Here is a 24,927-nt window from a genome sequence, read left to right as displayed (position 1 = left end):
TTGCACATTCTCTTTCTTTGACTTATTCATGAATGAATTAGTATCCCAGAGCTTTCACTGATACCAGCATTCTCTCCTAGAAACCCCAAAAGCAGATGCTAACAGCCTTAGGAACCCAGGACATGCAGAGGGACCACAGCCCAGGTGCCCAACTACACTAGAGTTCCTCAGGACAGAGGAACAAGATAGAACTGTAAACGCAGAAAAGTTATTTACACATGAATGAAAATCATGCTCATACTCCATATAATTTCAGTTCATATTCAACCAATGTTTATTAAGAACCTGATATGCAGCCGGGCGTAGTGGCACACGCCTATAATCCTAGTGGAGGCTGAGACAGGAGAATCACAAGTTCAAAGCCAGCCTCAGCAATGGCGAGGCACTAAGCAACTCAGTGAGGCCCTGTCTCTAAATAAAAGAGATGTGGGGATGTGGCTCAGTGGTCAAGTGCCCCTGAGTTCAATCCCCGGTACCAAAAAGACAAAAAAAAAAAAAAGAACTTGATATTCCAGGTGCTGTGGTGCACTCCTGTAATCCCAGTGACTCAGAAGGCTGAGACAGGATGATTGCAAGTTTGAGGCCAGCCTCAGAAACTTAATGATGCCCTAAACTTAGCAAAACCCTGTCTCAAAAATTTAAAAGGGTTAGGGATGTAGCTCAGTGGCAAAGTGCCCCTGGGTTAAATCCCACCATTAAAAAAAGAAACAACAACAACAACTGATAATTTTTTTTAAAAAGCCTATGCCATACAGTTTTACATGTTTATAACATTTATCAATAGAACCACCTTTTGAGGGAGGTATCATCAATGCTATTGACAAATGAAAAAGTGAGGCTCAGAGAGACTGAGTAGCTTATCCAAAGCTCCCTAGCTAGTTTAGTGCAGAAGCAAGGATTTGAATCCAGGCATTTGGAATCCAAGCCTAGAACTTCCGCCACTATACCACAGTGCCTCTCTGAGAGGGTAAAGGGAACCTCTGCCATACCACCAGGTCCTGAGCTGCTGCCTCCTAGACTCAGGCTGCACCCAACAAGTGAAGCCAACCAGGAGGAAGGGGAGTAAGGGAAAAGATCCTAGAAGTGATCTCCCCCCATGGGTTATGGAGAAATGTAGAGGGGAGGAGGCTACAATCCAACCTAGGACTTCCCCCTAGTGCTCCCTTTCAATGCAAGGATGTGCCAGGTTAATAGGCCAGAAGGGCAAGGTATCCCTGCCCCAAAGGGAGACACTCAGGGGCTGTCAAGTTCAAGCCAGAAAAGAGGTACCTTTTGAGGTTCCTGGCGGTGACAATCTGAACCAGAGGAATGGGAAAGGAAGAAAAGATTAACACAACTTGAAGTGTTGTACTTCAGCAGCTGGAGAGCCAATGGAGGAGACTGGAGATACGTAAGTTGTCCCCAGTAGGCCCCAGTTATGTGCCTCTCAATCTAATACCTCTCACCTTGGCCATAAAAGCAGGCTTTCTACTGAGATACTGCCCCACTCAGTCTATCTTCTCAGGCTTTTTCCAGGATTTGTGGGCTTCCAGGAAAATCTTAACCAGTGACAGGAGGATGGGCACGGCCATAGGGAGGAAGAGTGGGATGTAGATGGCAAATTTCTGATCATCAGGGAAATAAAGGAGGTGGAGGAGTGAAGGATCAAAAAAGGCACGCTCAGAAGATGTCACAGCTTCTTGACTGGCAACGAAGGCAGATGACAGGTGCCCAGAGGCCAACTCCTCTGCTGCCTTCTGGACTGCAGCTACAGCCTTGTATACCTAGGGAGGGGAGAAGATGGGGGTTACCAATAAGTTCTGGCTTGGCGTACAGGGTGCTGGCTGGGCCTTGCTGTACCTTTCATCTACCAAGGGGGTTGCCTATAGCTCACCCAGGATACACGGAGGCCAGCCTAAAAAAGTTATGATTTATTTTCTGAGAATCAACCTGAAATCTTCCTTCATTCTTATCTAGACTCCTGGCATGTCCATCTAAAGGAAAACCTGGGGCATTTAAAGATGCATGCCCCACACACCTTGCCCAACTCTAGGCCACAGAATCCATCCCTTCCCCACTTACCTCAGATGCCACATCATCCTTAATGACAATGTTGCCAATCTTGCCAAGAAGCTGGGCCAGAGAGGTGAGAGTGGTGGTGGCTGTGGCCAAATTCTCCACTGACCGAGCCCAAAGCAGCCGATCGAGTTCCCAGGTCATTAGTCCTTCACTCTTAGGTCCTGAAAGCAGGCATTTTGGAGGTACCTGGGGCTGAGCAATCCCAAAAAGCAGACTGTAGGAACAACAAAGCAAGAGGTCAGAAGGTGGGAGACAATGACTAAAAAATCCTAGAAGATCTGTCCTAGGCTAGTGATTTTCAATTATCCTAGGAAGTTTAAGGGATGTGGAGGGTGAGCAGCATAGGGGTGTTCTATGGTTCTTGGTAAGAATGAAGCAATCCAGAGCCCCAAACCTGGCTTCAACCAGAGTGTTTCCATATTTTACTGGTTTCTATAATGGACTTCCAAGATCTTGTTTGAAAAACGTTCCACAGCTAAAATATTTCTGATAATATCAACTTGGTTTAATATTTCCTCTCTATTCTCTCTATGCACAAATGGGGACAGTGGGACTTAGTTAAGATATGATCCAGAATCACCTTTTTTTTTTTTTTGGTACTAGGGATTGAACCCAGAGGTGCTTTACCCCTGAGCTATACTCCTAGTTCTTCTTATTTTATTTTTGAGACAGGGTCTTGATAAGTCTCTCAGATGCCTATAATCCCAGAGAGTTGGGAGGCTGAGGCAGGAGGATCACAAGTTCAAAGCCAGCCTCAGCAACTTAGTAAGGGACTTAGCACCTCATTGAGACCCTGTCCCTAAATAAAATTTTTTAAAAAGGGGGTGGGGTGGGGCTAGGGATGTGGCTCAGTGGTTAAGCATCCCTGAGTTCAATCCCTAGTACCAAAAAAATAAATTAATTTAAAAAACTTCTGATCCTCCTGCCTCAGCCTCCCAAATAGCTTAGATTTCAAGCATCAACATTATGCCCAGCCACAGTTATTTTCTTAAACATTCCTAGTCACACCCCTAGTCACACATGACTTCCATGAGTCTGTTTTTCTGAAAACAGGTTTTATCAGCCACTAGTCCTCCTTAGAAGGATGACACAGTCCTTGGAAACCTTTCTTGTTTTCCCTGGAGCTGTAGGCACAGCCAAAGTATCCCCAGCAAGTGAGATTTCATTTTACTCTGCAACACCTTTCTACAGCCAAAAGAACTATGGCCCCTCTTGGTAGACAGACCCCGAAGTGGATCAACTGGGATCTCACCGCAACTGAGACAGGAACACCTCCATCACTCGTACCATGTCCACCTCAACTCTTACTGGCAGCTCCGAGGAATTATAGGCTTTGGGGTCAACATTATACACCTGAAAGAGGGAGAATAAGGTTGCCACGACACACCAAACTGTGTACAGCTCTGCCTTTGGCACACTGGAGGCTATAAGAGAAAAGGAAGGCATATGCTCTGCTCTATGGAAGCTACAAACCCAGGGGAAAGCTAATATTTGAGTACCTACTATAGGAATTTTAAGTAACTTACCTCAACTACCCTCCCAAAAGTCCTATAAGATAAAAAAATTTTATACCACTTTACAGTTGCAATTCGTGAGAAGCTCCCAGTCTAACAGGGGAGATAAGATTCCTAACTTTGCAAGACTCCTCCAGAGAGAGCCAAGACCTAAGATGAGCCCAGAGTATAGTCCTAAGTGCAATCTGGTAAATACAAAAGGGTCACAGTACAGAAAATACCAACAGAAAAAAGAAACAGAAGGGCTGGCAGAGGAGGGGCATGAGCACACAGCACTCTCATGTCCTTGGTACCTGCCCCTCCCCAATAGGGTGGGCCATAAAGGACCACAGAGGAAAACCAAAGGAACAGTTTCAGGGAACATCTGTCCATTCCTGAAACTTCGGCTCTGGGGTCTGCATAGTGCAACTATTACCATAATGCCACCCCAGCGGGGACTATGGAAGGCGTTGGTGGCCACTGGAGCCCCATCCTTGTCCTGAATATATAGGGGGGAGTGAGCAAGCTCAGGCACATAGAGTAGAAAGTTGAGCACAGGGTACAGGGAGGTAGCACTCGATCCTGTGGAAAAAGAAAAGAAGAGTTAAGATACCAAAACACATTGAACCTAGAACTTAGTTCTAGGTCAGCCTCTACCTTGATGGTCACTCACTATGGGACTCAGTTTCTCTGACTGGTAATCACTAAGACATTCTCCAGTCCTGGGTTTCTATGTAAAGGACCTCTGAACTCCTGAGACACAACACAATCCTTAGCCCCAAAATGCCCCTGGAATCTCCTCTTCTTGAGGAAGCCCCCCTTGATTGTCTAGACAGCTTTCTTGGTCACTGTCACAATGCACTTTGTTACTATAGCTAGTTTTACTCACAGTTATAAATGTGACCTGTGTCAGCTCCCTAATATCCTTCATTCACTAGCTATCCATACCAGGTTGAAGTTTAAATTCCTTAATATGGTCATTTATAATCTGGCACCTGTCACCTTCATCTTTGGTCACTCATTCACATTCACCCACAATGAACTACTCCCTGAATATCTATCTATGCTCTCTTACTTTTCTATATCTAAGCTCAGAGTTCTCTTTTGCCTGAACTGCCCTTCCATTTCTGTACTCAGCAATATCACAAAGCAATCCCTCAGCCAGAGTTTGCTAAATGATAAAAGAACAAATGGACCACATGCCTGTAATCCCAGTGGCTTGGGAGGCTGAGGCAGAAGGATCACAAGTTCAAAGTCAGCCTTAGCAACAGCAAGGCGCTAAGCAACTCAGTGAGACCTTGCCTCTAATAAAATACAAATTAGGGATGGGGATGTGACTCAGTGGTTGAGTACTCATGAGTTCAATCCCAGTATTCAAAAAAAAAAAAAAATGAATGAATAGAAGAGCAATTTGCTCAGGTCTCACATGCCGTGATCTACGCATGCTGGCCTACCAGTGGTGCTTGAACTTCATAATTAATGATATAATTACTTTGGTCTGCTTGTATTACAGATCTTAGCCACACTTGCTCTTCCTAGGATCCACCCACAAAATGAAAAACCATAATGCTAACTTCAAGGATCTTCCACCTCAATCAGAACTGTCTATTCAAATTCTGCCTTCATGGACTTCTGCCTTTCCTAGATGTGTGACTGTATCTTACTCTAGATAGCTTTTAAGGAGGGAGACCCAACATATCCTTTTGTTAAAAGTGCTGGGAGTCATGATTAATAAGTGATTTTGGGTTAAAGAAAGAGATGTCAGCCAGGCACACTGGCACACACCTGAAATCCCAGCAGCTCAGGAAGATGAGGCAGGATAATCACAAGTTCAAAGACAGCCTCAGCAACTTAGCGAGGCCCTGTCTCAAAATTAAAAAAAAAATTAAAAGGGCTGGGGATGTGGCTCAATGGTTGAGAACTCCTGAGTTAAATCTCCAGTATCAAAAAAAAAAAAAAAAAAAAATAGATGGAGATGTCAAAGAGCATCATGGAAAAAGGAGACTAAATCTCCCTAGTTCTCCTCAGACCAACCCAACCTGGCAACCATCACTATATACAACCTGCCTCCAACCACAGGCTACGCCTTCAGGGTCTCTCCCTGGCCTGGCAGAAAGACCCTTGTCCTCAGGAGCTCACCTAGACGGGACTCCACTGGGTTTATGACATGGGGGAGGCTATTCATGGCCAAGTAGTAGCTGGATGAGGCTGGGTCAAAACGGGGATTTACCCCCAACATCGCATAGTAAAGGATCTGTAGAACAAAGAAGGAAGAGATTATTTTTTAAAAATTGATTTATGGCCTGGGTTGGGGATATAGCTGAGTTGGTAGAGTGCTTGCCTCATATGCACAAAGCCCTGGGTTCAATCCTTAGTACCAAAAAAAAAAAAAAAAAAAAAAAAAAAAAAAAAAAAAACATTGATTTGTGACCTCCTTTGTCCCAAAAAAGATTTGAGGTGTTCTAAAGAGATACAGTTAGGACAAGGCAAAACATAAGAGACAGCCAGGCATGATTGTGCATGCCTGTAGTCCCAGAGACTTGGGAGACTGCGGCAGGAAGATTGCCAAGTTCAAAGCCAGCCCCAGCAACTTAGCAGGGCCCTGTCTCAAAATAAAAAATAAAAAGGGATGGGGACATAGCTCAGTGGTAAAGTGCCCCTGGGTTCAATCTCCAGTACCAAAAAAAGAAAAAAAAGAAAGAGAGAGAGAGAGAGAGAGAGAGAGAGAGAGAGAGAGAGAGAGAGATCAGGGTTTAGAGAAAATAAGGAACAGGAAACAAATAACAAAGCCAAGAATAAAGCGGGGGAGGGTGGTACTGGGGATTGAACTCAGGGGCACTCGACCACTGAGCCACATCCCCGGTCCTATTTTGCCTGGCCAAGATGGGAGAATTGTTTATCCAGTGTCAGTAGTAGGAATGATTGTTTCTGAATAACTGCTTGATTTGACCTTGTAGATACTGAATTATTATTGTTCTTTATTTATTTGTTCAGGCTGCTAGGAAATCTTATAAAATGTATGGTTTTCAAAGCCCATATTCAGTATATTAAATTTTATCCTAGGTGCTGGGCATAGTGGTGTACCCCTGTGATCTCAGTGACTTGGGAGGCTGAGGCAGAAGGATCAACAAGTTGAAGTCCAGAAAGCAAGGCCCAAAGCCACCTAGTGAAACCATGTCTCAAAATAAAAGATAAAAAAGGGCTGGGAGGCCGGGTGCAGTGGCACATGCCTGTAATCCACTGGCTCAGAAGGCTGAGACAGGAGAATCACAAGTTCAAAGCCAGCCTCAGCAATGGCGAGGCGCTAAGCAACTCAGTGAGACCCTGTCTCTAAATAAAACACAAAATAGGGCTGGGGATGTGGCTCAGCAGTTGAGTGCCCCTGAGTTCAATCCCCAGTAGGAAAAAAAAAAAATCTCCCATCTTTTCCCAACAAGAACATAGTATGATATAGAAAGCTACATTTTTTCCATCTTTATTGTTACTAGGTTTCCATAGTTCAGGAAGCTTTTTATTTTTTTAAATAAATTCCTTAAGAATGGCTGACAGCATTAACATCTAGACACTCCCTTGAATAGAGTTCTAGAGGGAATCATAAAGAAATTGGTTGGTGGGGCTGGGGCTGTAGCTCAGTGGTAGAGCGCCCACCTTGCACGTGTGAGGCTCTGGGTTTGATCCTCAGCACCACATGAAAATAAATAAAGATATTAAAAAAAAAAAAAAAAAGAAATTGGTTGGTTAATATCAATGGAACCCTAAGCTGGACACCAAGGAGGCAAAATAAAGACACCAGAGGGGCTGGGGTTATAGCTCAGTGGTAGAGCATTTGTATAGCAAAGGTGAGGCACTGCGTTTGATTCTCAGCATCATTTATAAATAAATAAAATAAAGGTCCATCAACAATTAAAAATATTAAAAAAAAAAAAAAAAGACACAAGAACCTTCCTTAAAGGGACAGGCAGATACACACACACTAACGCCTCAGTTCCTGTCCTTAGGGCACTGGCATGCATACATATACATGGAAATTGCCAGAGAATCAGCAAGCTTGAAGAGATGAAAGTACAGATGTATTTTGTAAACACTAAATATGTATGGACTTCGAAAGAAACTCAATTCACTCCCAGTCTCACCTGAGAATCCACAGAGAAGTTGCCAACAGCACTAAGGACATTCAGGAAGGGCTGCACATAGCGTCGGACAGCCCTTTCAATGTCCCAGTAGACATCATGGGACTTGGGGTCTGGATTGAGTAAACTGAAGGTGATCTCATAGCCTACAGAAACAGGAGTCAAAAAATCAGAATTTCCTGTGGATAAAGGAGAAGGGACAGCCTATACCCCTGACTAAGCTGAACTTGTTTCTCCTTGAATGGGGCTAATTTCCATCGTGGAACCAAAGGGAGAGTAAGACCAAATAAGGAACACTGAGTGCTCTAAGAACAAATTGAGAAGAGAGAAAGAAAAGAATAATGAGTTTGCATGCAGATTTCCCTCCTCCACCACATAATTCATTTCCTCTCCCTTCCTATGGTAAAGCCTGGTGCCCTACCCAAACTGGACTTGAGAGGACGTCTCTTATCAGAGCTCCACTTGTCCTCCGGGAGGTGGTCAGCCAGAGCAGCAGCAAGTACATCCTCAGTCAAGGACATGGCCTGGGCTATCTGGATTATGCGGCGGCCAATGATGTTAAAGGCTTCCCGGTGCATTATCCCCCGCACAAGTGCTGTCCTCTCAGGTCCGATGTAGCTCATCATGTCCTGTGAGGAGTAAGAAAGGGACAGAATGCTCACAGATCAGTGAAGAAAACAGAAAGGTAGTCTGGCTCCTGACTTAGAGAACCTGGCCTTTTGCTACTCCTCTCTCTGTAGTCATGGTGAGTTATCAACTAAGTTTTTCTGATCTGAGCCATATATATGTGTTCTCCTATATTTTTATTCCCTTGTCTTTCCCAATAGGTAGAAGTCCAGGCAGCATCCAAATCCTAAGTGGCAAAAAAAATAAAGAGAAAAAAATTTTTTAAAAAAATTTTTAGCAGGGCTGGGGATGTGGCTCAAGCGGTAGCGCGCTCGCCTGGCATGCGTGCGGCCCGGGTTCGATCCTCAATACCACATACCAACAAAGATGTTGTGTCCGCTGAGAACTAAAAAATAAAAATATTAAAAAAAAAAAAATCTTTAGCAGCTGAGGCTGGGGTTGTGGCTCAGCAGTAGATCGCTTGCCTAGCATGTGCAAGGCACTGGGTTTGATCCTCAGCACCACATATAAATAAATAAATAAAATAAAGTTAAAGATAAAATGGTGAACTGGAAACTAAGAGATGGCATGCTGAACAGGAAAATAATAATTAAAAAACAACTGGAAAATGTGATTTATGCGAAGAGCACATGGCAAAGAAGCAAATGCAAGAATGTTCACGACAGCATTTTATCTATAGTGAAAAACTGGAAATAATTCAAATAATTCAATAGTAGCAATAGAATAAATTATGTTTATGTTTATATAATGAAATACAGATACAAATGTATGAATTATCACAGATGAGTCTCCCAAACATGAATGTTGAACAAAATTAAAGTTGAAGCCAGGCGTGGTGGCACACATCTATAATCCCAGTGGTTCAGGAGGCTGAGGCAGGAGGATCACAAGTTCAAGGCCAGCCTCAGCAATTTAGTGAAGCTCAAAGCAACTTGGTGAGACCCTGTCTCAAAAAATAAGGGGTTGGGGTTGTGTCTCAGAGGTACAGCACTCGCCTAGCATGCATGAGGTTCAATCCTCAGCACCACATAAAAATAAAATATTGTGTCTACCTATAACTAAAAAATAAGTTATTTAAAAATAATAATAATAATAATAAATAGGGGCTGGGGTTGTGGCTCAGTGGTAGAGTGTGTGCCTAGCACATGCAAGGCCTTGGGTTCGATCCTCAGCACCACATGATAATAAATAATAAATAAAATAAAGGTATTGTGTCCAACTACTATTAAAAATAATAAATAAATAAATAAATAGGGCTAGGGATGTGGTTTAGCAGTTAAGTATCCCTGGGTTCAATCCCCAGTACCAAAAACAAAAAAATTAAAGTTGCAAAAGAATTGTATTATACCATTTATATAAATTCAAAAATAGGTAAAATTAAATATATTGTTTATAGACATGTGATTGAACTCTAAAGAAAAGGAATAAGAGATACATAAATATGAGCACCTGGGGCTGAAAGGAAACGGAGATCACAGGCTCCAACTATCCTGAAGTTCACAAACTTGGGAATGGGTTTATATAGCCTCATAAAAATTTTCTTTCATCTTTTTATAAGACTTAAATATTTCATTATAAATTCAAAAAGAAAATAGTTCCCTGCATTTTTCTGCTTCTAATGTGAAAAGGTCAATCAATCACTTATATTACCATTACAATCTATTCAAACCAGATAATTCTTTTTGGTTGGTTTTGGGGTTTTGTGGTTTTGTTAGGTGCTAGGGATGCAATCTAGGGGCATGCACATGCTACGAAAACTCTACCATTAAGCTACACCATCAACTCTCCAGTAAATTTTTAAAAAAATTCTTTTTAGGCGCACACCTGTAATCCCAGTGATTCAGGAGGCTGAGACAGGAGGATCATGAATTCAAAGCCAGCCTCAACAAAAAGTGAGGCCCTAAGCAACCCAGTGAGACTCTGTCTCTAAATAAAATACAAAATAGGGCTGGAGATGTGGCTTAGTGGTTGAGTGCCCCTAAATTCAATCCCCAGTACAACCCCCCACCCCCCGCCAAAAAAATTTCTTTCTTTCTTTTTTTTTTTTTTTAGTTGTAGTTGGACACAATACCTTTACTTTATTTATTTTATTTTTATGTGGTACTGAGGTTGAACCCAAGGCCTCGCATGTGCTAGGCACATGTACCCCTGAGCCACAACCCCAGCCCCCCTACAAAAAAAATTCATTTTAATCCCACTGATTTCTGTTCATTTTACGTTTTTATTTATTTATTTTTTATGTTTTTGGTACTGGGTATTGAACCCAGGGGCCCTTTACCACTGAACCACATCATCCCCATTCCTGTTTATTTTTTGACATAGGATCTTGATAGGTTGCTGAGAGTCTCCCTAAATTGCAGAAGATGGCCTTGCTCCTGACTTAGCCTCCCAAGCCCCTGGGATTACAGGTGCATGCCACCATACCAGCTCAATTTCTGTCCATTTAATATGGCCAATAGCACTTACACCACATATAATTCTTGGATTTAGAAAGACCTAAAGTTAATGAATAAATATTCATTGGTATTTTTTTTTTTTCTTTTTTCTTTTGGCATTGCTAGGAATTAAGCCCAGGGCATCATGCATGCTAGACAAGCACTCCACCACTAAGCTACATTTCCAGCACCCTCAGCCAAGCCATTTTCATTTTTTGAGACAAGGTCCCTAAATTGCCCAGGCTGACATTGAACTTGCAACCCTCCTGTCTCAGCCTCTAGAGTAGCCAGGATTATATGTAGGCATGAACCTCCACACCCAACTTTTTTTTTTTTTTTTTGATACCAGGGATTGAACCCAGGATTGCTTAACCACTGACCCACATCCCCAACCAACTTTTAATTTTTGAGACAGGGCCTTGCTAAAGTTGCTGAGACTGGCTTTCAATTTACGATCCTCCTGTCTCCCAAACTGCTGGGATTACAAGCATGGATTACCAAATCTGGCTCTACTGGCATTCTTTTTTAAAAGATGAGGATGGGGCTCGGGATGTGGCTCAAGCGGTAGCGCGTTCGCCTGGCATGCGTGCGGCCTGGGTTCGATCCTCAGCACCACATACCAACAAAGATGTTGTGTCCGCCAAAAGCTAAAAAAGATAAATATTAATATCTCTCTGTCTCTCTCTCTTAAAAAAAACAAAACAAAACATTAAAAAAAAAAAAGATGAGGAAAGTTCTCTGTAGCAAACGGGAAATTAGACAACATTACTAGAAGAACATAACTAAGCTTGGCATAGTAGCACATGTCTGTAATCCTAGCAATTCAAGAAGCTGAGGCAGGAGGATCCAAGTTTGGGCCAGCAACTTAGAGACCCTATCTCAATCAACCAATCAATTAATTGGTCTGGGAGTGTAGCTCAAATGATAAAGTGCCCCTGGATTCAATGACCACCTAGAGAAACAAACAAACAAACAAAAAGGGATGACCTAAGAGAATGAGCTAAAGGGAAAAGGCCAGGCCTCAGCTGCTCTGCTTACCTACCTGGGGAAGAAGTAAGGAGTGTTCAGAGATCACAAACACAGTCAGGGAACCTTCTGATTGCTCCTTCTGCTCAGCTAACATGGCTTCTGCCTCTGGGGATGGAAGCAAGTGTTACACAACAAGCAATGCCATTCCAGCTTCCCCCAGCCCCAACAGAGTGCCTAGGCCACCCTCTATTCTCAGTCAGCTGATACAGTACCAAGACACAATAGGTAAACCAAGTCCAGGACTCTGGTCCTCATTAGGCCAGGATAAAACTCAAGGTACTTCATTCCCTGCTTTCCCAAAGTGGCTTTGAAGGTAAGACAAATCATAGAAATCATACATTTAAAAAGACCAGAAGGAAACAAGAGGGCTTTTTGTCAAAATGGTGTGATTACCCCTTCCGCTACCTTTCACATTGTCCAGTGACAGGGCCTCTTCCTCATGGTCCAATGCCCTTCGATAGGCCTTCTGGAAACGACATTTGATCTTCATTTTGTCTAGAGGGAAAGGAAGTAGCATGATGAGGACAGGCCCACTTTCCCAGACCTAATACTATCCAGCATCTGAGGATAGCAAGATGGTTGTTTGCAGAGAAACACCAAACACTAGGCAGCTATAGCCAACTCTAATTTTTTCTGCACCGATGAAAGTGAACACATGACATCCTGCTTTTCCCTTCTGCCCCAGCTCTTGCTGCTGCCTGTGCACACACTGCTCTTTCAGTCTGAAATATCTTCCCACTTGGGCTGGGGATGTGGCTCAAGAGGTAGCGCGCTCGCCTGGCATGTGTGCGGCCTGGGTTCGATCCTCGCACCACATACAAACAAAGCTGTTGTGTCCGCCGATAACTAAAAAAATAAATATTAAAATTCTCTCTCTCTCTCTCTCTCCCTCTCTCACTCTCCCTTTTAAAAAAAAATATCTTCCCACTGGGGTGCCATTTTGATATTCATTAACATCTATAGGTGAAAGAAGAAAACCCACATGGTCATTCTAACCCTGGTCCCCAAATAATTAAATTCAATAAATGGCCCTGATAAAAATCAAAACATGTGCTTAATGACAAAACACTAAATGCAATTCCATTAAAGTTAATAATAAAACAAGGATGCCTGCTATATTCATTATTCTTATTTTATCCAGCACTGTTCTTTCAGAAGGTGCTGACCAATGTATTCAGTGAAAAAAGAGAAAACTTCTAAATATTTAAAAGGAAGAGCCAGGCATGGTAGTGGCATGACTGTAATCCTAGCAACTAGGGAGGCTGAGGCAGGAAGACTTTAAGTTTGAGACCAGCCTGGGCAAGCTTAGCTGCACCCTGTAGCAAAATTAAAAAAAAAAAAAGTTTTAAAGAATTGGGGATGTAGCTCAGTGGCAGAGCATGTGTCTGGTATGCATTAGGCCCTAGGTTCAGTCCCCAGTACAGGGGGAAAAATCTATTAGAATTAGTAACAGCAGGGCATGGTGGCACACACCTGTAATCCCAGCAATGAGGGAGGCTGAGACAAGAGGATTGTAAAGTTCAAGGCCAACTTAGTGAGAGCCTGTCTCAAAATAAAAAAATAAAAAGGACTGAGGATGTGGCTCAGTGGTTAAGTACCCCTAGGTTCAATCCCCGGTAGCAAAACAAACGAAGAAAAACCAAAAACAAATAATAACAGTTCCGTAAGATGACTAGACACAAGAATATATAAGAATCAATAGCTATATAAATACCAGCAAGATCCAATTAGAAAGTAAACCTTTTTTAAAAATAAAAATCCCAATTGTAATAACAATGAAAATTATTAATAATAACAATGAAAATACCCAGGAAAAAGATGGAAGGAGAACCTCATTGTTATACAGAATACATATATGATATTGTGATGAGAAAAAGAAAAAAAAAAGTGTGTCACATTAGATTGGATAGAGAGAAAGGATGGGAGAGGAGGGGAGGAGTAGGAGGGATAGGAAGGGCAGCAGAATAGAATAGACAATATGATTGATGTATGTACATTCCATGTATGTATTATATGTCAAAATACATTCTGCTGTCATGTATGACTAAAAAAATAATAAAAATAAATCGTATGGTTAAAAAAAAAAGAAAATATCCAGGAAATACCTAGATGGAAAGATAAAATGTTGTAAGACTGTCAATTCTCCCCAAATTATTCTATACATATAAAGTAATCCCAAAGAGATTTCTTTGCCACCTGAAACTTGACAAACTGAACCTAAAATTTACTGGGAAAATTCCTCTTTATACAAGAATTCTAGGCAACATGCAGAATAAATGCTAGAAATGGGGGGGGGGGGCGGAGAACACCATTTGGCACCTGGTAATGAAATCAATTTCAGCAACAAATGGATGCTAAAATCATCAAGTATATGGGGAAGTCTAAAATACAGAGATTAAACTGAAAATACCTGAACTCACTTACATACTTCTACATCACCCAAAATGGATAACCAGCCATTACATGTCATAAAACATGTCATAAAACATATCCATTTTGTATAACCAGCTATTACATGTTTTAAGATATAACAGGAAGTATGTCATGTCATCTATAAAGTATCCTTGCCTAAAAAACTGAATCTGGCTCTAATTAAATCTCTAGATCTAACCACTAGTTTACAAGAAATAAGGATACTAGAGGCTGGGGATGTGGCTCAAGCAGTAGTGCACTCGCCTGGCATGCATGCGGCCCGGGTTTGATCCTCAGCACCATATACAAACAAAGATGTTGTGTCCACCGAAAACTAAAAAAAAAAAATAAATATTAAAAATTCTCTCTTGGGCTGGGGATGTGGCTCAAGCGGTAGCGCGCTCGCCTGGCATGCGTGCGGCCCGGGTTCGATCCTCAGCACCACATACAAAGATGTTGTGTCTGCCGAGAACTGAAAAATAAGTATTAAAAAAAATAATAATAATAAAATGAAAATACTTAAAAAAAATTCTCTCTCTCTCTCTCTCTTAAAAAAAATAAAATAAAATGGTTTTCTCCACCCTTAAAAAAAAAAAAGGATACTAGAAGAATAAATTACATAAAATTGTGGCAGTGATTTGCCAAATCCTGGATGAGATCTATTAAGCAAATACTTAATTTCCAATAAATCAATGGTATGAAAAGAAGTCTATGGGGGTGGGTTAGAGGGGAGCCAATACTAGTAAAGGGTACAAAAGAGACATAACCAAATGTAATGTATTGAGGCTGGGGATATGGCTCAGTGTTAGAGTGCTTGCCTAGTATGCATGAGGCCCTGAGTTGGATCCCCACAACTATGAAAAAAAAGAAAACATAAAAACCAAATACAGTGTGTTGATCTTGGTTAGAATAAACCAGATGTGAATGGATACCTTTGAGATAACTGGGGAAATCTGAATATAGACTTGAGAATTAGGTGATATTAAGGAATTATTGCTAAACTGGTTGGATAATGGTTTCTCTTTTCATCTGGAATGAAAGCCAACACTCTAACCATGATCTACCAGGCCCTGCATGATTTGGCCCCCTCTACTGCCCTGTTTTGTTTTTTTGTTTTTTTTTTGTTTTTTGGGGGGAGCAGGTACCAGGAATTAAACTCAGTGGCACTACACTGAGCCACATCCCCAGTCCTTTTTTGTATTTTATTTAGAGACAGGGCCTCACTGTTGCTGAGGCTGGCTTTGAACTTGCCATCCTCCTGCCTCAGCCTCCTGAGCCGCTGGGATTACAGGTATGCACTCAGCTTGCCCCGGTTTTATTTCATTTCCTTTTTCTCTCCCTTCTTCACATCAATCCAGTCACATTGAAATCTCAATGTTTCTGAAAGGTACCTCACCTGCTCCTACTTTAGGGACCTTAGACTTGCTTTTCCCTCTGTCAAGATGCTCTTTCCCCAGGTATGTGCATTGTTTATTCCCTCAACTCTTTACAATGAGGCCTTCCTTGGCCACTCCATCTAAAACTGTGATCACCTCCCATTCCCTAAGAACACCTCCCTTTCATCTTGTCGTGTTTTTCTTTTCTTTTTTTTTTTTTTTGTAGTTGCAGACGGACTGAATGCCTTTATTTTATTTGTTATGTGGGGCTAAGGACTGAATGACTTATTTTATTTATTTATATGTGGTGCTGAGTGCCTCACATGTGCTAGGCAAGGGCTCTGCCACTGAGCCATAACCCCAACCCCTCTTCATTTTTCTCCTTCTTTATTAGGGATTGAACCCAGAGGTGCTCAATCATTGAACAACTGTCAGCCCTTTTTATTTTTTTTATTTTGAGACAGGGTCTCACTAAGTCGTTGAGGTTGGCCTCAAACTTGCAATTATTCTGCCTCAGCCTCCCTAGTCACTGCAATTAGAGGCATATGCCACCAGGCCCGGCTTCTGCTGTTTTTCTTCTAACAACATTTAACATATTTTATTTATTTTTTTAAAATTGATCTTTTCCTGTTTTGCTTTGGGCTCAGTCCCCAGTACCATACACACACAAAATATGAGGGTTTTTTTTGTTTTGTTTTGTTTTTAATGTCCAAACCAAAGTTGAAGAGCTAGAAAGTAAATGGCACACAGGCACATCACAGTCCAGACATAACCTATCTCTCTCCTATCTCTCTCTAGTCATTCCATGTTTCACTTCATATACCAGTAAGGTAAAACTGCTAATAGGGGGCTGGGGATGTGGCTCAGCAGTACAGCGCTTACCTAGCATGTGTGAGGCACTGGGTTCAATTTTTAGCATCACAGATAAATAAATAAAATCAAGGTCCACCAACAACTAAAACAAATTTTTTAAATAAAAATTTTTTAAAAATCTGCTCATAGATCTCCAACACACTGATTTACCCTTCCATGGTTTTACACAGAAAAAAGTATAGGGGCTGGGGATGTGGCTCAAGCGGTAGCGCACTCGACTGGCATGCGTGCGGCCCTGGTTCGATCCCTAGCACCACATACAAAGATGTTGTGTTCACCGAAAACTAGAAAATAAATATTAAAAAATTCAAAAAAAAGAAAAAAGTATAATTTGTTGGTTAAAAGCTTAAAGAATCAGGCCTGGATTCAACCCTAATTCCACCTCTTACTAGCTGTGTGATCTTGAACAAGTTAAACTCTCTGATTCTTCATTTATAAAATAGAGATTACAAATGTCAGAAAATGATTCAATGAAGCAACAAGTATAAAGTATTTCACCTAGTTTCTGGCACACAGTGAGAAATGAATAATATTACTTAACCCCATTACTGGCTCATGCTATTCATTTTCTGGAATTTTCTCTCCCTGTCTCATTTAACTTGTATTCCTACATATCCTTTAAAAACATAACTTAAAAAATTATATCACTCAAGGGCTGAGGTTGTTGCTCGGCAGTAGAGCAATTGCCTAGCACGTGTGAGATCCTGGGTTGAGACCCTGGGTGCGAGGCCCTGGGTTCGATCCTCAGCACCCATAAAAAGAAATAAATAAGATAACGGTATTATGTCCAACTACAACTAAAAAATAAATTTAAAAAAATTATATCACTCAAAACTTTCTCTTTCCTCCCAGTTAAATGCTTTTTCTAAAGGGCAATCCCTTTTCCTTGTATATTCTATAGTAATTTCTTTTACCTATGTGTTATTTCTCCCCTACCTGAGTATGAAATTTTTGAAGGCGTTATCAATTTCTTATTTATCTCCTAGTTCCTGGTAACCAAAAAGTTCATAATATCAGTAAAGTGTTTAATGTGGCCAGGTGCATGGTGTACTCCTATAATCCCAGTGGCTCAGGAGGCTGACAAGAGGATCACGAGTTCAAAGCCAGCCTCAGCAACTTAGTGAGGCCCTAAGCAATTCAGCAAGACTCTATCTCTAAATAAAATATAAAGAAAGGGCTAGGGATGTGGCTCTGTGTTTGAGAGCCCCTCGGTTTAAAAAAAAAATGTTTAATGTAAAACTGAACAGGACTTGTATATATATGCAATTTAATTTCAAACACTGCACTCCTTTCCATTACATCCCACTTCCTACCCTCTACTCTGATGGGCAATGATTGCTTCTGATTAGATAGCATAACTTATGAATAAATTGCTGCCTTCAAGACAAACACTGAATTTCAGGTCAATTTTTTTTTCAAACCAAACACACTTGTTCATTCAGCGGTATCTTTTAATAGGTTATAGGACGCCCACACTGATCCCCCAGGAACTCACATTTCAGAGGGATCTCTCTCTCGTGCACAACAGTAAAGGGTAACTTCTCCTGGTCATCCAGGGGCACTGAATCACGGGTAAACACTACAGTGATGGGCACCATGAGCCGGAGCTGCAGGAAGAAGCATCAGGGACTTCGACTGAGTCTCCGCCTTGCCGGTGGGCTGTTCCCGGGTATTCCCCCACCCAAGTCTCACCTGCAGGGCATTCAGCCCACTGATCTGGGAGTAAGGCAACGGAGCCCGGTACGTCTCCGTGGTCTTCCACCAGAGCGGTAGCCCCAACACGATGGCCACCGCTGCGAAGAAAAGGGCGGCGCGCTTGCCCCGGATCACCTCTGCAGGCACAGGGGGACAGACTGAGGGGCGCGAAACAGGCTCGGCTACTAGCTCCACCGCTGTCGCGGAGGAGCAGGGACAATCGGTCCTCAAGGGCCTCTCTCCGCCCGCGTTCGGAGATGCCAGTGCTAAGGGCCCTCGCCGGTCTGAAGGGACCCCGTCTGAAGCCACTCTCAACCCACCCCCTGCAGTACTCTTGCATACTTCAGTACCCACCCCTGCATCCCTCCCTCGCAATCCTGGAGCCGCAGCCCCGTCTGAAGCCCATCGCACCTAGATCGGTGGCCGCGGCCCCTGAGGCCGCCATGCTCGTTTCCGGCTGCTCGGGCCGCCGAGGGGCGGAGCATCGTAAGCCTCCCCCAATCGGAAATCTCGCAACAAGGGGCGGGACCACTACGATTGGCAATCACCGCCAATCGTTAGCGGCAGTACGACGCTCGCTGGGGAAAGCCGGCTGGGAGTGGGCCGAATCCGAGTGGAGCGGCGCTGGGCGTTTGAAAGGTAATGCCCACGCCGAAGGGGCGGTGTGGGAGCGGTACGCTGTTGAAGACAAATCTCCCTGCTGCCTAGTAGAACACACTCTTAAATCCCAAGGATTAATGGAGCCAACTCGATTCGTTAAATACCAGCTGGGCAGCAGGGTGCGGTGGTGCTCGCAGGTAATCCCAGCCTCTCAGGAGGCAGAGGCTAGGAGGATCGCCAAATTGAGGACAGTCTGGACAATTTGGGGAGAACTTGTCTTTAAAAAAAAAAAAAAGTTTTTTTTTTTGTTTGTTTGTTTTTGTTTGTTTTAAAAGAGATGTAGCTCAATGAAAGCAGCCCTTGGTTCAATTCCCTGTACGGGGTTGGAGGAGGGGGAGAGGGGGTGCTGGGCATTCGTGGGAGTCCTGTCGCTGTTTCCAGATCTGAAAAAAGGAAGGTATTTTCTTCAGTGAGGTCATTTTTGTAAATAGCCTGGTGCAGGGAGAGCCCTCAAATGTCAGTTGTCACAATTATTGTAGAGTTCCTATTCCTGGCTCCTTCTCCTCAAGCCTCAAACACGGAGGTTGCAAGCTAACACTTTTTTTTTTTTTTTTTTAGCATAACTGGCTAAACTGTACTCTTTATTTATTTAAAAATAAAAATATTTTTGGGGGGGGCTGGGGATGTGGCTCAAGCGGTAACGCGCTCACCTGGCATGCGCAGGTCGCTGGGTTCAATCCTCAGCACCACATAAAAATAAAGATGTTGTGTCCATCGAAAACTAAAAAATAAAATTAAAAAATCTCTCTCTCTCTCTCTCTTTTAAAAAAAAAATTATTTTTTGACACCGGTCTTGCTATGTTCCCCAGGCTGGTCTGGAACTACCAGGTCCTTCTGCCTCAGTCTCCCAAGTAGCTGGGACTACATGTGTGTCTCTGCATCTGGCTTCCAGTATTTTAAAATTCATTTAAATTCATTTCCAACTTGGAAAAGTCAGGACATTTTACTTAAAAATAAATCTCTAGGGCTGGGATTGTGCCTCACACCACATAAAAATAAATAAAGATATTGTGTCCATCTACAACTAAAAAAAAAAAAATTAAAGGAATAATAAATCTCTACAATTCAAGAGCGCAGACTCTGGATCTTAATCACTAGGGTTCAAATTCTGGCTTCACATCTTTTTACCTAAATGATGTCTCTGTGCCTGTTTCCTTATATTAAAATAGGAATAAGCCAAGTGTGATGTGTGGTGGTCCACACCTGTAATCCCAGTGACTTGGGAGGCTGAGGCAGGAAGGTTGCAAATTGGAGGCCAGCTTCCACAATTTAGTGAGACCCTCTGCAACTTAGCAAAATCCTAGCTCAAAATAGAAGTAAAAAGGGCTGAAGATGTAGCTCAGTGGTAAAGTGACCCTGGGTTCAATCCCTAGGACCAAAAATAATGAAAAAAATAGGGGCTAATAATAGTATATGCTTTACAGAGTTTTATTGAGTTAATATATATGGTAGTTAGCACATAAGAAATGCTTCATGTTAGCTATTTTTGTTATAAGGTCTGGCCCCACCAGGGGGAGTAATAGTAACCTCCCCAGTAAATAGAACATGTCCAGCTTCTTCTCTCATCTTTGCTTTTTTAAAAATATTTTTAGTTATAGGTGGACACAATATCTTTATTTTTTTTTTAATTTTTATGTGGGCTGAGGATCAAACCCAGTGCCTCAAGCATACTAGGTGAGTACTGTACCTCTGAGCTACAACCCTAGCCCCATGTTCTCTCATCTTTAATCTATTCAGATAGACTGAGGTTCTCAGCTGATGTTACACCCCAACTGAGTGGTTAAAATTTCAGCATGAGGGCTCACAGGGTCTCCCTTGCCAAGACTTTCAAATTGGCCCCTTTTATACTCTTATCCCAAATGGGAATAAGCATAGTTCTTGGCAACCTCTAGATACCATACTATGGTTAGCCCAGCAGCCACTAGAGCCTTGGAGGTTTACCAAGACCAGGTAATCCTACTGGTGGAATGTGTCAGGCCCCAGCAGGGCTCAGAACTGCCGAGGTGGGAGAACTACCCTCATCCCAGTTTATCCTGCTACCTCCCTGCTTTGAGCCTTGCACAAAATCTGCTTTCAGAAGTTGTTCATCTTGCCTCACTCCATCTTCTGTATAAGAAGCCCAAGTGCCCCTGACATGGCAGACTCCCGACTTAGGAGTCCTTACTGTTCGATTCCAGTTTTGGACATCAACACACAGGATCCTGAGCTGCCTCAAATCCCACCCTTTTCACCTCCATGGTTGGAGGACCCAGAGAGAAAATCAGTAGAGGTCAGAAATGGGAGGTAGAAATTTGATGTGTAAAACACACAGACAAAGTACCATGTTTTGCTACCATTTATTTGCTATGTAGTATGTATTCAAGGCATGAGGCGGGACTAGTGTACTTCTCTCTCATCCTAGGAGAGAGATGCAGCAAGGAGCCCAAGGAGAAGCTATACCACCATGGGGAAATTGTTAGGGCTGGTGGAGGTAGGGAAGACCCAGGCATTCTGTTCTGACTTCTAGCAGGTTCTCCCGCCCTCAGGCATTAGGGGCTCCCTATTCTCCCATCCTATGGTCCCACGTGCAGCAATGAGAGGGGAGGAGAGAAGAGAAAAAGAAGTTGACTTGATGTTGGACAAAGGCATCTCAGTTCTGCATGACTATTTGGCCCTGACCATGACTACAGGCAAAAGAGTACAGATGGCTGGGCCAAGGGCCATAGTGTGGATTAAGTATGCCTCAGTAGGCATGGTTGGCAATGTAGAGGGATTGTGCTGCTGCTCCACCGTCTTCTCCAGTGCCTTCATACTGGCCCTGGGCGGCAAGCCCATTCACCTGCAAAAGGGGAAAGTGGAGTAAACAGGCTGTGCCGGCCCACAGGTATTAAATTGCCCCGGCTGTAACCTCTGGGTGCTGGTCCCTGCCCTGCTACACACTCTACCACCACCACCACTTCTAGTTCCCAACCTCAGCTCGCTTGATGAACTCCTCAGTGGCAGCCCCAGCATTGTCCCTTTGTCCTCGCCAGGCATTCAGTGCAGAGGCCTGCAGCGCACGTCCATAGGAGAAGGTGAGTGCCCAGGGTCGAGGGAGTGGGCAGCGGTTGATGGCATTGAGGTTAAGTGATGCCTCCTCTTCACTTTGACCTCCAGACAGGAAAGTCACTCCTGAGGTAGAGGAGAGAAGACAAATTGATTGGTCACTCCCTATTTTTCCAGGGTAAGGGACCTTTGACAGCCACAAATAGAACTTGAGGATGGACCTTAGGGATAGGAACAAGTTAGCCAGGTAGTACCTGGGACAGCAGGTGGCACAGTGCGACGCAAAGCAGTAACAGTTGCCATGGCAATCTCTTCTGGGGTATACTTGATGGGACAGGCATGGCCAGGGGTCACCATGTTGGGCTTGAGCAGCGTCCCCTCCAGGTACACGTGATGATCACTAAGAGCCTTGTACACGGCAGCCAGGACCTGGGGATCAAAGGAGGTTTATGAAGGGTCTCTGGATCCCCATTGCTTACTGCTCTGTGCCCCCCATCTTAGAGATAGATGAGGTGGGTATGGACTGTGAGGATTCAGTATAGGCTCAGATCTGCAGGTCTGTTTTAGGATCAGGAGAAGAGCACTAGGGGAGAGTGTGCCTGGATCTAAGCTAGAGAAATAGGCATAGGCACTCCTTGCCAGGCTGCCTTTGAAGTATGTGTCTGTGCCCACCTATGAACTCACCTTCTCTGTAACATACTGGCAACGTTTGAGGTCATGGTCTCCATCAGGCAGGATCTCAGGCTCCACAATAGGCACAATGCCATTCTGTAGGCAAGAAAGAATGGCTTAGGTGGGGCAATAAGTGAGAAAGGAAGCTCTTTAATCCTCTCCCCACCAGGAACAGGACACCCAATTGACTACCCAAACCCACATACCTGCTGGCAGATGCTGGCATAGCGGGCCAGCACATTGGCATTCTCCAGAATGGCAAGTGCTGAGGGCGTGCGCTCACTGATTTTCAGCACACAGCGCCATTTGGCAAAGTCCGCACCATCCTTCTTGTATTGGGCACAGCGTTCTGAGAGACCATCCAGTCCTGCAATGATAGTGCCAGCCTCATCACCCTGCCCTCTCTTGCTTGTATTGAACACTTAATCCCTGTGGTACTAAAGCCCACCCACCATGTACCTTGGGTAGTAGTTTCTCCATCTGTCCCAGCCAGAGGCACTACACCCTTATCAACCTGCAGAGGAAACAGGCAGAGGGCTGAGCCCAAGCAGAATTCTCCCTACCACCCCTCCTATACATATTTCCATATCCAGCCCCCAGTCAGGACTGTACCTTAATGCCTACAACAATGCCCTTATCTTGGATGGTTCGGACAAAGGGGACACCATTATCATCTTTCTGGTAGAGTGTCTCATGGAAAAAGATGACACCTCCAATGCACTTCTTCACACGGTCATCAGCACTGAACAGGACCTGGCGGTACAGCCGGCGGTTCTCCTCTGTGTTTTCTACCCCAATTTGGCTCAGCCTCTTGGCCATGCTACCTGTAGGCAAATAAGAGACAACCAACTCCCTGACCATGGCTCCCTGTCTATCTCCACCACCCTGACCACAGGCCCCACTTACCTACAGACTCATCTGCGGCCAGGATACCTTTGCCTGGGGCTACGATGCGGAGGGCGATGTCAGACAACTCCTTTTTCTGCTCAGCAGAAAGGGCTGGGTAGGAGTGGGGCATGGTGACAGCTCTCTGGAATGGAGACAAAATATAAAAGTTGAACCCCACCCATTACCTCCTCTGCTTAGCCAAATGCCTCCCCACCCCAAAAGTGGAACTGAGAGCAGAGCAGCAGTCCTTGGCATGGGTCCTGGGCATCAGAGTGGCACCAATCTCTCTGACAGCTAGCAGGCCTAGAGCCCCAGTTCCCACACCTCCTTTGTCCCTGATGGGCACCCTTCCCAGCCCAGAAGAGAGTTGCAGAGTGGGGGTTGGGGAGATGAGCAGCCCTGAAGCTACTGGTCTTCTCATGAAAAAACTGCTGACCAATTGAGGATGCTAATCCTGAATGTGTCTTTCTTGAGGTAGGCATAAGCTGGATTTTCCAGCTTCCCTTTTTTCAATCTCAATGATACCCTTAAGGAGAGTGCACATATTTCCAAAGCTTTAGAATGAGACAAAAAAGCACTGTTTGCTCCCCATTTCCCAACCTGGCAAGCTTCTAAAGGAAAAGGCTGAAGGAAGGGGGCAGGTTCAGGAGTAGGAGTGGCACATATAACAGTAATAGACTTCTATGACCTTTTCTTTTTACTACAAACCTGACTGCCTTAGCCTACTGCTTACTCCCCAACCCTGTGTCAGACTCCCTGTGTTGACTCCAAAGAGACTACAAAGTGTGATAGGAAAGAGCATCAGACACACCACCAGGTCTTCTCCAGGGCCCAGAGCACTTCTGTGTGGAGGGAGGCATGGGAAATAGGGAGCATTTCAACTCCCTACAACTCAGACACATGGTGGGGAGATGACCAGGGGACGAAGGCGAAAAGGAATGAGTAGGGAGCCTGAGTAAGGGAGGGAGAGATGCAGGAGAAGGAGAAAGGAGAATTGTAGAGGTGATGGTGATGGTGATGGTGATATGGGCTAACCAGTCGTGGAAGGACCTAGACCTAGGGGCAGAGAAGGCAAGAGAGCTAGCTGAAAAGGGAGGAACAGAAGCAGGCTGAGATTAAAATGGCTGGGGGGAGAGGCTGATCCCAGGCGAAAATCAAAGAGGAGAGGGTTGAAAAGTCACATCCACCGGACCCAGGGAACAGGCAAGGCTGGCAAGGGAAGAGTCCAGGAGAGAAAGTGGAGGTGCCGAGCAGCTCTTGCCTCGCCAAGGGCCTTACCAGAACGTAGGGAGTTAGCAGCAGCAGCTACAGGTTCAACGAGCTCCAGTTCTGGTCCGCAACAGACGCAGCTCAGCGCGGGCTCCAGTAAATGAGGCTGCGGATGCCGCAGAGCTACGTGACTCCCCGGGGGGCGGGACTGGCACTTCCCCGCCCTGATTCCACCCCTTCCCAGGACTGGTCTGGGGAAGGCCACGCCCCCAAGGGCGGAGCAACGAGGTGGAGTGACCCCAATCGGGACCTCTGATGTTAGGGGCTGTCCGCCTACCACCTCGTG

General features: G+C 44.0%; 2 protein-coding genes across 2 annotated transcripts; both read right to left on the bottom strand.

The window, feature by feature from the left end:
- Positions 1-254: 254 nt before the first annotated feature.
- On the bottom strand, positions 255-18,634 carry PIGS (phosphatidylinositol glycan anchor biosynthesis class S). The gene is made up of 12 exons (XM_081272964.1): positions 18,540-18,634; positions 18,126-18,265; positions 17,929-18,040; positions 12,178-12,267; positions 11,786-11,877; positions 8,103-8,310; positions 7,685-7,827; positions 5,691-5,805; positions 3,988-4,133; positions 3,311-3,411; positions 2,062-2,272; positions 255-1,763 (listed from the first exon to the last, which is right to left on the bottom strand). Exons 1-12 carry the CDS (start codon positions 18,571-18,573, stop codon positions 1,488-1,490), a joined length of 1,668 nt encoding a protein of 555 aa, XP_081129090.1. The 5' UTR covers positions 18,574-18,634; the 3' UTR covers positions 255-1,487.
- A 2,474-nt stretch (positions 18,635-21,108) lies between these two features.
- On the bottom strand, positions 21,109-24,791 carry ALDOC (aldolase, fructose-bisphosphate C). The gene is made up of 9 exons (XM_081272793.1): positions 24,651-24,791; positions 23,391-23,514; positions 23,097-23,308; positions 22,944-22,998; positions 22,691-22,851; positions 22,497-22,580; positions 22,067-22,241; positions 21,739-21,938; positions 21,109-21,606 (listed from the first exon to the last, which is right to left on the bottom strand). The coding sequence occupies exons 2-9, from the start codon at positions 23,500-23,502 to the stop codon at positions 21,511-21,513; spliced, it is 1,095 nt and encodes a 364-aa protein (XP_081128919.1). The 5' UTR covers positions 23,503-23,514; positions 24,651-24,791; the 3' UTR covers positions 21,109-21,510.
- Positions 24,792-24,927: the final 136 nt, after the last annotated feature.

This window comes from Spermophilus citellus (assembly GCF_964194105.1).
Source record: "Spermophilus citellus genome assembly, chromosome: 17".
Taxonomy (NCBI): domain Eukaryota; kingdom Metazoa; phylum Chordata; class Mammalia; order Rodentia; family Sciuridae; genus Spermophilus; species Spermophilus citellus.
This window is presented reverse-complemented; position numbering and strand designations above follow the sequence as displayed.